The following is a 13,349-nucleotide window of genomic DNA, read 5'->3' on the forward strand; positions in this document are numbered from 1 at the left end:
ATTGACCTTATGCTTATGGCAAATAGATCTAATCCAAACCTGCTTGTCTCTACTACCCGCTCCTTGAATATTAATAAAGATGCAATTCATATCTCTACTCGATTTTTCTCGTGACCATGAACAATTTCTTTTATCCGATCGAAGCACTCTTCCATGTTGTAACCCAAAGATCTACCCATCTCCAAAGTTTTTTGGATTTCATTTAGGAATCCATTATTTGTACTCGGCCCATCGGAAGAACCACCATGTTGCCCATGATTGGAAACACCCGGGGGATGAGAAAGAGATTCATCTGAGGATTCCACACCCGACATTCTACCGTATCCGCCAGAAAAACCAACAAGATACATCTCGGACCCTTAAACTTCTGATTTACAGCCGTGTGAGAAGAGGTTGAGTTATCCGGAATAGAACAGGCAGCCGGAACTGCGCCACATGAGCCACCAGCATCGGCGGTAACAGTAGGGGCTGTTTCTAGACTTTTCACAAAAGCAGGGGCTTTTTCTGAATTATTTTCATCTGCGGGGGTGGGCACTGTAGCATTTTCCTTTTGAGTCTTCTTTGTTGTGGCAGAATTTTGCATGGGGCCTTTACCAATTTTGGCATTTTCAACTTCACAGGAATCAACACATTCCACTTTTAAAAGTACCACCTTTGTGAGATTGATTCAATTTGATAAAATCACCTTCTTTATCCATTTTATCCATCATTTCATAAATACTAAATGGGTCCTCGAAAACTTCATTATTATCATGATTTGAGTGGAGATCTTCCTCTTCTTCAAACGGACCTTGTGCTTCACGGTTTTCCATGACAGACTTTGGAAAATCGAAGGAGAAGGAAGGTTCCCATCCCGAAGCTTCTTTGATGCGAATAGTAAAAATCAAATCATCAACCTTAATCTTAACCTCTTCCGAGATGATTCCTTGGAATGTGGTCAAAATACAAACCCGATTCTTATAAATATCTTCACCAAGATCGTCTTCAAGATAGGCAATATATCCCCACTTTGCAATAATTCGTCTAAAAGCATCTTTGCTCCATGCACGTAGAGGAACTCCTTCAATATCTATCCATACAAGTCGTTTAAGAGGAATAAAACTCTTATCCCATTCTCGTTTTTCCACAAACCAATGGTTCAATCCATCATTAGACATGAAATTTTTACAAGCCTCTTTCACTTTGAATTCAAACATGACCTAATACCCACCAACATATCTTAGATCAAAATCATCAAAGCCCTCATCATAACAAAGCATACGAATATTTGGCAACGTAGAGAAGTATCTAACATTAACCAAACAAGCACGTTTTATCTTTTCAACTATAAAGTCACCGGATGGAAGGACTAATATGTCATCAACATGAGTCTTGACACAATCATCGTGACCAATAGACGATCCTTTAACAACACTTGCAAAAGAATTATCCGGGGAGACCATTTTCTCTGCTTTGGGCGGAATCCCACGAGAAATTGGAGCTTTCGATTCCAAGTTTTTTGATTTCGAGTCTCTAGGGAAGGATGAAAATAACTTATGATAACCAAACCAAATATCACAAAGCTGTTTGATTATATGATCGTTACTAGTTACCCCAAAGAACCGAACAAAGCCAAACCTTTTTCCTAATCGCGACCTCTTTTTAGATATGAAGATATCAGAGACTTTTCCGATACGATTACAAACACTCCATAAATCTTTTGGGATTATATAGTCTGGGAAATTAGTAATGTAGAAGGAAGAGATGGAGGGACTGTTACGGTGCCAAACCTTGTCATGGAATTGAGATTGAGAAGTAGGTTTTGATTGACGAGCCTTAATCCACGAATCAGAGGACCTCCATCTAGTCGCCATGTTGGGAAGAGGACGAACAGGATGAATTAATCATCCGGCCACCGGATTATACGGCGTTTGCGCCGGCTGTGGGTAGGGCCCGAAATCAATGTTTCAAATAATATTTACAACTTAGATCTTAGAACCTAAAACATAAAAGTAATAAATCTTATGTTTAAGAACCTTAAATCCAAAATAATTAAATAATAATCCTATCACTATGTAATATCGAAGGTTAAGTGTGTTTCTTTTAACTTAATGAAGTTAATATTAACAACACGTAAAATATTCAGATGAATTTTGATGTTTCCTTCATGAAGGAGGAGAAGAATAGTGTTTATGATGTGAGATGTGTTTTTTTTTCAAGGCATTATATTTCTTTTAAATCAATCATGTTTCCTTAATAATCTGATTTTTTTATCGTTGTTCAAAAATCTCTCTCTCTCTCTCTCTCTCTCTCTCTCTCTCTCTCTCTCTCTCTCTCTCTCTCTCTCTCTCTCTCTCTCTCATAAACCTAATGAAATCCTTAATATCACTCCAAATTTCATTCATTTTCTTCATTCTTCTGTTGCATTCACCTTTTAATTAACTTTAAGATTGATTTTTATTAAATGAGTGTAAATATGTTTATAATTATGCTATTGGTGAGAATTAAAACCTCGATGAATTAAAATGAACATATAAAAAATGAGTGAATGAACATCGATGAATTAAAACAAGTTAGAATAAAAAATAAATATAAAAAATGAACAACGATGAATTAAAACAAGTTAGAATTTAATAATCGACATTCATATAATGTCTTTCTTTCTTTTTAAATTTCATTAAAAATACAAATTTAAAACCAATAAATTACAATAAAGTAGAACTTAATGACTGATTCTCTTTTTTTTTTCCATGTTCTATTTTTTTTCTCTTTATTTACTTTTCAACTCTCAAAGTTAGAAAATTACAGTTCTTCATATGTATATACAGAAAGCATATAGAAATAATATATTGTAAGACATATTTTGATTTAATTTTATTATTGAACTTATTTTAAAATAATGTTTAATGTAAGTTAAATATCATTTTTTTAAATCTATTTTACATTTAAAAATTATTTAATTTGATAATGTACACTTTAAATTTATAACGAATAAGTAGTCAACTTGTTATTTGTTATCATTAAATATGAGATTAAAATAGTTATTTATTTATATTCTTGATAATAGTGTAAAAAAAGAAATAATGTTTATATCAGCAACACTATATTTGTTCAAATATCATATATTTGTTCAAATATCACATATTTGTTCAAATATCATTATCCATTATTGACATTTATCACTTCATGACTTAACAAAAAAGGGCCTAACCCATACTATCCAAAATGCATGCAAAGATGAAATCCTAAAAACTAAGATCAAGTCCTAAAGACATGTTAACCCTTAATCAAATTTGTCGGCTAGCATCAACAAAGCATTTGCAAAAATACCAAAAACAACTTAATACTAAGTTTTAATAAAAAAAAAACCAATGATAATAAATTCAAAACATGTGTTTTTTAAGCAAATAGATAATTATTGAATCGGGGTTGTCTGGTTATTTGAGGCCAAAATCATGTTTATGTTTGTCATTTTGCTCTTTTAATACACACAACAAATGTGGATAGTTTTAAGAAAATGTAGTATAAGAAAAAAAGGTTGATCATATCATAAAACCAACATGGAACCTGCCTACCAAGGTTCATGAACCTCAACAACCCTCAAAACCCCACCCGAAACTTTAAAAAATAAAAAAAAAAATTGAAAATTAAAAAAAAAATACTACATTATATAACTTGCACATTATGTTATTTTTTTGGTAAATATATTTATCAAGTAAAATATTATATCTATCAGTCTAGATATAGAACATACCAGCATAACTATTTCATTTCATAAATCGATAAAAAAAATAATAATAATAATAATAGAACGCGTTTAACACTTATAATAATGATATTTATTATTGTCCGTTATTATCCTTTAAAACACTTATATAAAACAAAAGCTCACAAAATTACGTTTATTTATTATGTTGGATATCATGTCATATGATAAATTGTGGGAGGTAAGTTGACAAATCAAAATTTGGTATATTCTTTTCAATTTTATAGATAAATGGTATATTACGAATATAGAAATTAATACTACTAAAATAATAATTTAAAATCTTTATTAATATGCTAAAATGTCGTAAAAGTTTTATTTCCTAGAATAACATTTTACTGAAGTTTGGAATCCCTATAAATACCAAATCAAATCTAATATCTTCTTCCACAAACTCACAGCGACTACAAAGTCTATAAGTGCATACATCCATTGACTTGATACTGAAAGAAACTATGCCTTCGTCTTCTTCTTCTACAACTGCAACTGATTCAGTTGCCAAAATCTCCAAATGCAAAATTCATCCAGACAAAAACTCCATAATCAAATCCTTGAAGCTCTCAGTTTCTGATCTTCCCATGCTCTCTTGCCAATACATCCAAAAGGGTGTCTTGCTCTCTCAACCTCCTTTGCCTCCCCACCACCTAATTCCCCTCCTCAAACTTTCTCTCTCTAAAACCCTCTCTCATTTCCCGGCCCTCGCCGGCCGCCTCTCCACCGACGACAAAGGGCATGTCAACATTATCTGCAACGATTCCGGTGTGGAGTTCGTTCATTCCACCGCTACCCATCTCTTCACCCATCAAATTCTACTCCCCAATTGCGACGTTCACCCATGCTTCAAGACTTTCTTTGCTTTTGACAAGACCTTGAGTTACGCCGGGCACCATCAACCAATCGCCGCCGTGCAAGTGACAGAGCTTGGGGATGGGGTTTTTATTGGGTGCACCGTTAATCACGCGGTGGTCGACGGGACTTCCTTCTGGAATTTTTTTAATACTTTTGCTGAGATCTCGAAAGGAGCCATGAAAGTAACGAACTCGCCGAATTTTTGCCGGGAAAATGTTTTTAACTCTCCGGTGGTCCTGCCACTTCCCGACGGTGGACCGGCTGCTACGTTTTCCGGTGATGAGCCGCTACGGGAGAGGATCATTCACTTTAGCAGGGAATCAATCTTGAAGATGAAATTCAGAGCCAATAATCCGTTATGGAAACCCCAAAACTCCGATCTGAACGACGCAGAGATTTACGGGAAGGCGAATAACGACGGTAACGGAAAACATAACGGCACGTTAAAGCCCAAAAGTGAAATTTCGTCATTCCAATCACTTTGTGCTCAATTGTGGCGTTCTGTAACACGCGCGCGTAATTTCCACGACACAAAAACGACGACGTTCAGGATGGCTGTTAACTGTAGACATCGATTAGATCCTAAGGTGGACCCCTTTTATTTCGGTAACTTGATCCAAAGCATCCCAACCGTTGCTTCCGTTGGGGACCTACTTTCACATGACTTGTCGTGGGCAGCCAATCAGCTCCACCAAAATGTGGTGGCACATGATAATGTTACTGTGCGCCGAGGTGTGAAGGATTGGGAAAACAATCCAAAGTTGTTTCCTTTGGGTAACTTTGATGGTGCTATGATAACCATGGGAAGTTCTCCTAGGTTTCCAATGTATAACAATGACTTCGGGTGGGGTCGGCCCATGGCGATTCGCAGCGGTAAGGCTAATAAATTTGATGGTAAGATTTCGGCTTTTCCAGGTCGTGACGGTGATGGCAGTGTTGATCTTGAGGTGGTATTAGCTCCCGAGACCATGGCCGGCCTTGAATGTGATCAAGAATTTATGCAATACGTGTCTTAAAGGTTGTTTATTGAATTTTATTTTAGACATTTTGTTATCGATCGATTTCTATAGCAAATTATTGTATAAATATTTTGAAATAATGACAATTAAATTAAAAAAGAGTGATTAAATTTTCTAAGACATTGGTTTTTAAATTTCTATTAAAAGAAAAACTTAGTTTTGTTGGTAAATATATAACTGAAAAGAAGGAAGGATTATCATAGTTTATGATAAAAGTTTATAATTATATAATTGATTTAGTTATTAAATAAAGTTTATATTAATAAAATTTAATTTATATTTTCGATATTTATGATAATGATTTAAGTAAATCACAAATGTATATATAACAATCAAAATTTTGTATTTTTCATATAACAATGACTTATTAAAAGTTAAAAACTCATATGATACATATACATTAAAGTCAGAACGAGTACTCACAATGCCATACACATGGTGGTGAGGCGGCGGATAGCCAAGATGTGCACACTAGCCTACCTCCAGTGGAGCGATGAATTAGAGCCACACTGTGTGGCTTTATGTGGTCTGCACCATATCTTTCAACAGAATATATGGCTCTTGTGCCTCTCTTCATTTCTTGTTTTTCTTTCTCTTTCGATGTTTTGTGGAGACCACATCATTGTTAATGTGGTGTGGTGTTGATTATTGATGGTGATTTGGAGGAAACTCTCGCCCTTAGTGTTGGGAGTACTCCAGATGACCTAAGTTGTAGAAAGGTAGGTCATCTTTTAAAGATTCGATTACTGGATAAAACCAAACTGTATCCATAACTTCCTTATATGTTTGGGATTCATTATTCACTACAAATGTTATGTAATGAGGTCTAAAATTTTTGGCTATTTTTTCCAATTTGCTTTTTCTAGGTTCTAAGTTCTCTTCTTGAACCTTGGAAGAACTCTCTTCATTTGTCTGTAAACTTTTGTCAACAATGGTTTCATTCAGTCCATAATCTAGAGGTCTTTTCCTTGAGCATGAAACCCTTTTCCCTTTATCCTTGTAAGGAAATACATTTTCAAATAATTCAACCTCTGTTGATTCCATGGTATTGTTATGGATATCATCAACATGTGATTTGTAGAAAAGAAACCTATAGACTGCACTATTCATGGCAGGTCCAAGATAGATACAATCTATGATTTTTGGTCCAAGGTTGGTCCTCCTGGGAAGATTTATCACTCTTTTTTTGAGGAATTCTATTAAGTATTGAATTTGTTGCAAGACATGCTTCTCCCTACATATTATGTGGTGCTCTAGAAGTGATTAACATTTAATTAATCATGTTTTTCAATGTTCTTTTCTTCCTTTCACCACTTCATTCTGTTAAGGAGTATATGGAGCAGTTTTTTGATGTGTAATACCATATAAAGAACAAAAATCAGCAAAGTCTTCAGACTCATATTCTCCTCCTCGGTCCGACCTTAAAATTTTGATCTTTTTGTCAAGTTGATTTTAAACTTCAGCCTTATAGTTCTTAAAAGAGGTCAAGGCTTTATCTTTGGTATTTAACAAAAAAAATATAACAATACTTGTTGCAATCATCTATAAAAGACATATAATAATTCTTTCCTCATCTTTTAGGTGTTGCTCTAAAATCATATAAATCATAGTGGATTAAACCAAGAATGTCATTAGATTTTTCTATTGATTTATGAGGGTGTTGACAAAATTTCGATTCTACGCAAACCTCGCATTTCATAATTTTTTCTAATGAACATTTTTGTAACATGCCCAGTTTTGTCATTCTTTGAATAGAACGAAATTGGCATGTCCCAATCGAGAATGCCATAAAAATAAAGGATCATGCATACACATAGAAGAGGGGATAGTAGTGCCCATTATTGCATTAGTATTACTAACCATGTTGGTTTGAATCATTACAACAAACTAATTTGGTGATTCAACCATGTTGGTTTGACCAGAAGTTCCTCCACCAAAATTTCCACCATTGTTTCAATTGTTTCCTCTAAAATTGCCTCCTTGACCCTTCCTAAATTTGCAACCATTGGCCTTATGTCTAGTTCTGCCACAAACATAGCAAGGACCCGGATTCTTCTTGTTTGGGCCATGGTTTTTGCCATCTTTAGAAGATTTTTTGGATCCATGCTTCTTTTTCTTGTTGTTATTTATTATCTTTGAAGTATGTGCTTCTCCAACAAAGTTTGTGTTAATATATATCTGTATTAGATTGTATTTTCCAGGCCCGTATTCTTTGTAAACGGCCCATGTATTTGTATTCTATTATATATATATATATATATATATATATATATATATATATATATATATATATATATATATATATATATATATATATTGATTTAATGAGAAGGGTAATTTCATGGGAAATAATAAACTCAACTTGGTATCAGAGCTCTCCTGATTTCTCTCACCCTAGACGCCGCTTCCTCCTTGGCACAAAATCCCTTCTCATTTCATTATTATTTTTTTGTCTTCTGTGTCGATCTCCCTTCTCTTCTTGGTGCAATCATCGACATCCAATACCAATATCACCTCAGAAAAACTTTATGGCATATCCAACATCAAAGCCTCCATACCCATCATTCTTGATCTAGAAAAACTTAACTATGATGCATGGCAAAAGCTGTTTTAGACTCACTGCATCGGTTTTGGGATGGCTGATCATCTAAAAGCCCCAACTGAAAAAACTATTGCTGTCACGGATGAATGGGAGAGGATTGATAACATCGTGCAAATGTTGATGTTTTGTACTATCTCTGAATCATTACTTCATATGGTACTCAGGAAACAAAGCTCAGCTCATGAGATGTGGCAAGACCTTGAATACCTGTTTCGCATCAACAAAGATGCAAAAATTATCCAACTTGATAATGAACTTCGCACGATCAATCAAGGTGAATCTGATGTTTCTTCTTACTGCACTCGTCTCAAGTCTATTGTTGATATGATTGAGGATATTGACTCTCTTGTGCGTGAAAAAAATCTTGTTATGTATGCTATCAATGGGTTAAACCCAAAGTTTAAGAGTGTTGCTACTATCATACGCCACAGCAAGCCCCTTCCGAGTTTTCTGGAAACTCGATCCATGCTTATGGCTCAAGAACACCGAATCAAACAACTTGATCACTCGCTCACTCCATATGTCACTCCTTCATTGCCTACTGTCTTGGTTGGTGAAAAACATAACTCATCTCAAAATACCACTCGTGGAGGATTTAATCACCATGGTGGTCGAAACGGTGGCAGGGGGAGAGGTCGCAACAGTCGTGATGGTGGTTGTTGGTCACACTCGACATGTCAAACTCTCCAGGCTCCTCATGGTTGGGGATTCGGATGGTACCCATTGCAAATAGGACAAGGCTTGCTGCCAAGACCCCCTCAGTAGCTTAACTTCGTCCCTCAACAGCCTTTGTGGGCCGGTAATCAAGTGCAACAACAAAAACAACCTAATCTGCAAGCTTTAGCCCAACAACTCCCTCCAACCCATTAGGCATTCACAACGCATCAGTCCAACAGCACTCCTCCGCCCTGGGCTTGGTTTCAACAAGATTCTTCAGGTGCAAATCAGCCAACTAACCTTCCAGAAATGTTCAATTCGATTTCTCTCAATGATCCATTAAACGATGGATGTGTAATGGACATCGGGGCCACTACGCACCTTCACTCCAATGCAGGTATACTCATATATATATTAGGGATAAGTGCATTAATTTACCTTATGTTTTAGTTAGTAATGGGTCTAAAATTCTTGTCTACAATTTTGTACACTTGTATCTATCTAACTTCAATCCTAATCATCCCCTTATTCTCAAAAATATCCTTATCACACCCCAAATCATTAAAATTTTGATATATGTTCGTAAGTTTACTCATGATAATCTTTGTTCTATTGAGTTTGATTCTTATGGTTTTTCTGTGAAGGATTTTCAAACCAAGAAAATCCTCATCCGATGTGATAGCTCTGGCGACTTGTACCCTATCACGTTACCTCCACATCAAGCTTTGGTCTCTCCTAACTCCACCATTTGGCACTAACGGCTTGAACACCCCGGTCAAGAAGTTTTTAATCAGCTTTCTTCGCAAAATTTATTCCTTGCAAAAACATTAAAAATTCTACTTTATGTCAGTCTTGTCAGTTAGGAAAACATGTTAGGCTTCCTTTTACATTGTCGAATACTGTTGCTTCTTATGCTTTTAAAATTGTTCGTTATGATGTTTGGACTTCTCCGGTTCTTAGCAACTCTGGTTTTAAGTATTATGTTCTATTTCTTGACCAATTTTCTCATTATTTGTGGGTGTTTCCTATCAAACATAAATTTGATGTGTTTGAAAATTTTGTTCAATTTAGCACTCATGTCAGAAATCAATTTCGATGTGATATTAAATATTTTCAATGTGACAATGGGGGTGAGTATAATAATACTCAATTTCATAATTTTTGTACCACCAATGGCATCCAAATGCGCTTTTCTTGTCCATACACTTCCCAACAAAATGGGAAGTTTGAACGTATGATTCGTACAATCAACAACACTATTTGCACTCTTCTCTTTCAAGCTCGCCTCCCTCCTACATATTGGGTCGAGGCTCTTTTCATGGTTGTTCACGTTCTCACCATCACTCCCTCCACCACCATCAATCATATGTCTCTTTATCAAAAACTCTATAATAAAACACCGTCATATTCTCACCTTCGAGTCTTCGGTTGCCCATGTTACCCTCATATTCCAACTCCTCATAAATTATCTCCTCGTTCCACCCTATGTATTTTCCTTGGATATCCTACTCATCACAAAGGGTATAGATGTCTTAACCTTCATACAAATTCCATTATAATTTCCCGTCATGTAATTTTTGACGAGACTATTTTCCTTTTTGGTTCTTTCACTCCCAATGTCGCTCCAAACTATTCTTTCTTAGACACATCTGATACTCCTAACATTACTGCTACTAAACTCTTATTCTCTCCTTTTTCACAACCTAATCCCTCTTCCGCTACCCAGGTCTCTGACCATTCTTCACCAACTACAGATGCTCCCACATCATCTTCCTCTATTCCTAACGTGAGCAACCCTCCTCCTTCTAGTTCTGTGTCTGCTCATCCTATGGTTACACGGATTCGTACGGGTATTATCAAAGTGATCCATAAATTAAATCTTCACACTCAAGATATCTCGCCTACTCCTCGTTCTTACTTACAAGCCTTCAATGACCCTAACTGGCTTAAAGTTATGCAAGATAAATTTAATGCTCTTATTTATAATAAAACTTGGGTGCTTGTACCTAAACCTGATGGTGCTAATATTATTAATTGCATTTGGTTATTTAAAAAGAAAGAGCATGTTGATGGGTCCTTAGAACGATACAAAGCTCGGCTTGTGGCTAATGGTCGTAATCAACGACCTGGAATAGACTACGATGATACCTTCAGTCCTGCGGTTAAACTAACCACCATACGCATAGTTTTATCTCTTGTTGTCTCGAAAAATTGGCCCATACGCCAACTTGATGTAAAAAATGCCTTCATTCATGGGAATTTGCAGGAAACTTTGTACATGTATCAGCCATGTAACACCCCGACTCTCAGGTATTAATTTTATGGCTTTAATTTTCATAAATTGCAAGGTCTACTCGATGAGTTGGATGCCCTGACTCGTCGAGTAGGAGCGGGTTTGGCCACGTGTTAAGTGACCGACTCGCCGAGTCCAAGATAGGACTCAGCGAGTAGGAGCTGGGGGATGAAACCCTAATTTCCGGGGTTTTGCACCCTATTTAAAGGATCATTAGCCTCCTTTTGCCCCTTACAGCCTCTTGAGAGTCCAACAAACCTTAACCCGTGTGTGTGCTCCATTCTTGTGTATTTTAAGCTTTGGAAGGTGGATCTTAGTGAGAAAAGCTTGGAGAAACAAGTGGCTAGAAGCAAGGAGCGTGTGGGGATCTGAAATCTACCTCAGTTATCATCTTCTGAAGGTATCAAGTCGTTACCTTGACCTCATTTCCTTCTAGATCTCATTTGGCTAAAGATTAGGGCTTTTCTAGCATATTAGGAAGCTATTCTTGGGTATGAGCTAAGATCTGAAGTTGGAACTTCAGATCTGAACTCTTTGGTCTCTAAGTCCATAAAGCTTCCAGCTTTAGCAAGTATGAACCTCTCCTTAGGTGTAAAACTCCATTACAAGCTTGGTTTTCACATTATAAGTCTTTAGAGCCTTGCATGCATGTAAAGTTTGCAACTTTACGTGATAAACATGCCTTGGGAAGCTGGATCTGCAATATGGAACCTTAAAATGGCTTAAAAAGCATCTGAATAGATAGTGGACTGAAGGGACTCGACGACTTACATGGCCAACTCGGCGAGTCTGATGAAGATTGTCGTGCAAGGATATCTGCATGGACTAGGCGAGTCAGTGGGGTGACTCGGCGAGTCAACTAGGGTTTTCCCGACATTTGGACACGTATGAACTCGACGAGCTACATGGAAACTCGACGAGTCAACAAAGGATTTCACAACTTCTCGAGTTCAGGAAGGACTCGACGAGTCGGTGAACTGCACTCGATGAGTAGGGTCAACATGGATTGTTGACCTTGACTGTTGACTTTGACTTTGACCAAGGATTGACCAGTTTGACCTCTGGGGGTATTTTGGTAATTTGGGAATTTATGGAAATGGTTTTATGGTAACTATAGGTGGTGGAGTTCATTTCGGTGATTCGAGAGTTAAGCTTATCACTTAAGTGCGACATTTGTGAAGTGAGTTATCCTCACTATAGTAAGGGGTCTAAGGCACCAAGGCTGGCCCATTGGATTCGATATCCCAGTAGTTGATTATGTATTGAATATGAGATGATTATGCATGCTAGTTTGTTATGCCGGTTAGGTAGATCTGTAGGACTACCTGTGTTACTGTTCGATTATCAGTATGTGTTATTAGCTGTATATGTGGACATGTTGTGTGGGTAAGGTTGAGGTTGCACTGTCTCGTGCAGTGACCAACAAACCCTGGAGTATGCCAGATATGTGCTGACGGCCGGGAAGGCATACCAGACTCATACTGAGGACTCATTAGCATACCAGATACGAGCCGAGGACCAAGCGGTATGCCAGACTCGTACTGAGGGCAAGTCAGATATGTTCCAGTTGTAGGACTGCAGGGGGGGGGGGGAAGCTAGTCATAAGTTGTGGGCTCGAAAGCAAACCAGACTTATGTTGTGGGCTCGGAGGCAAGCTAGATGTGAGCTGTGGGCCGGAAGGCAATCCAGACTCACACTGTGGGCTCAGGGGTAATCCAGTCTGTAGATCTGTGGACCCAGTACATGCTGTTATTTGTATATGTGTTATGTGCAGTGTATCGGTATTTTGGGGGAACTCACTAAGCCTCGGGCTTATAGTTTTAGTTTATTGTTTCAGGTACATCAGGGGATCACGACAAGGCAAAGGCGTGATCATACAACTCCTCATATTTATGTTTATGTTTCTGGGATACTCTGATATTATAGATTTTGAAAACAAGTTTTGTAATGATTAATGGTTTTGAAATGTTTTAAAAGTTTAAATTTGGCACGATTTTTTTTATGGGTGTTACAAGTTGGTATTAGAGCCTTGGTTTGAGTGAATTGGAGGAACACTCGTGTGAATCCAGTCTCAAATCAAGGAAAGGATTTTCAAAATGATTTTTTTTATGGTTTTCAAAATACTAAAGGAGGATGCAGAGTGTACGATCGGCCAGAGCCAGTAAGTAGATCCCAAAATACCAT

At 36.9% G+C, this 13,349-nt stretch overlaps 2 protein-coding genes across 2 annotated transcripts; both read left to right on the forward strand.

Moving 5' to 3' along the window:
- The first annotated feature begins 4,135 nt into the window (after positions 1-4,135).
- On the forward strand, positions 4,136-5,731 carry LOC145111000 (HXXXD-type acyl-transferase family protein). The gene has a single exon (XM_079047304.1). It carries the CDS (start codon positions 4,201-4,203, stop codon positions 5,608-5,610), a length of 1,410 nt encoding a protein of 469 aa, XP_078903430.1. The 5' UTR covers positions 4,136-4,200; the 3' UTR covers positions 5,611-5,731.
- A 2,517-nt stretch (positions 5,732-8,248) lies between these two features.
- Positions 8,249-8,980, forward strand: LOC145113869 (uncharacterized). The gene has a single exon (XM_079049915.1). The coding sequence runs from the start codon at positions 8,249-8,251 to the stop codon at positions 8,978-8,980; it is 732 nt and encodes a 243-aa protein (XP_078906041.1).
- Positions 8,981-13,349: the final 4,369 nt, after the last annotated feature.

This window comes from Lactuca virosa, chromosome 5 (genome assembly GCF_052849685.1).
Source record: "Lactuca virosa cultivar CGN04683 chromosome 5, Lactuca_virosa_CGN04683_v6, whole genome shotgun sequence".
Taxonomy (NCBI): Eukaryota; Viridiplantae; Streptophyta; class Magnoliopsida; order Asterales; family Asteraceae; genus Lactuca; species Lactuca virosa.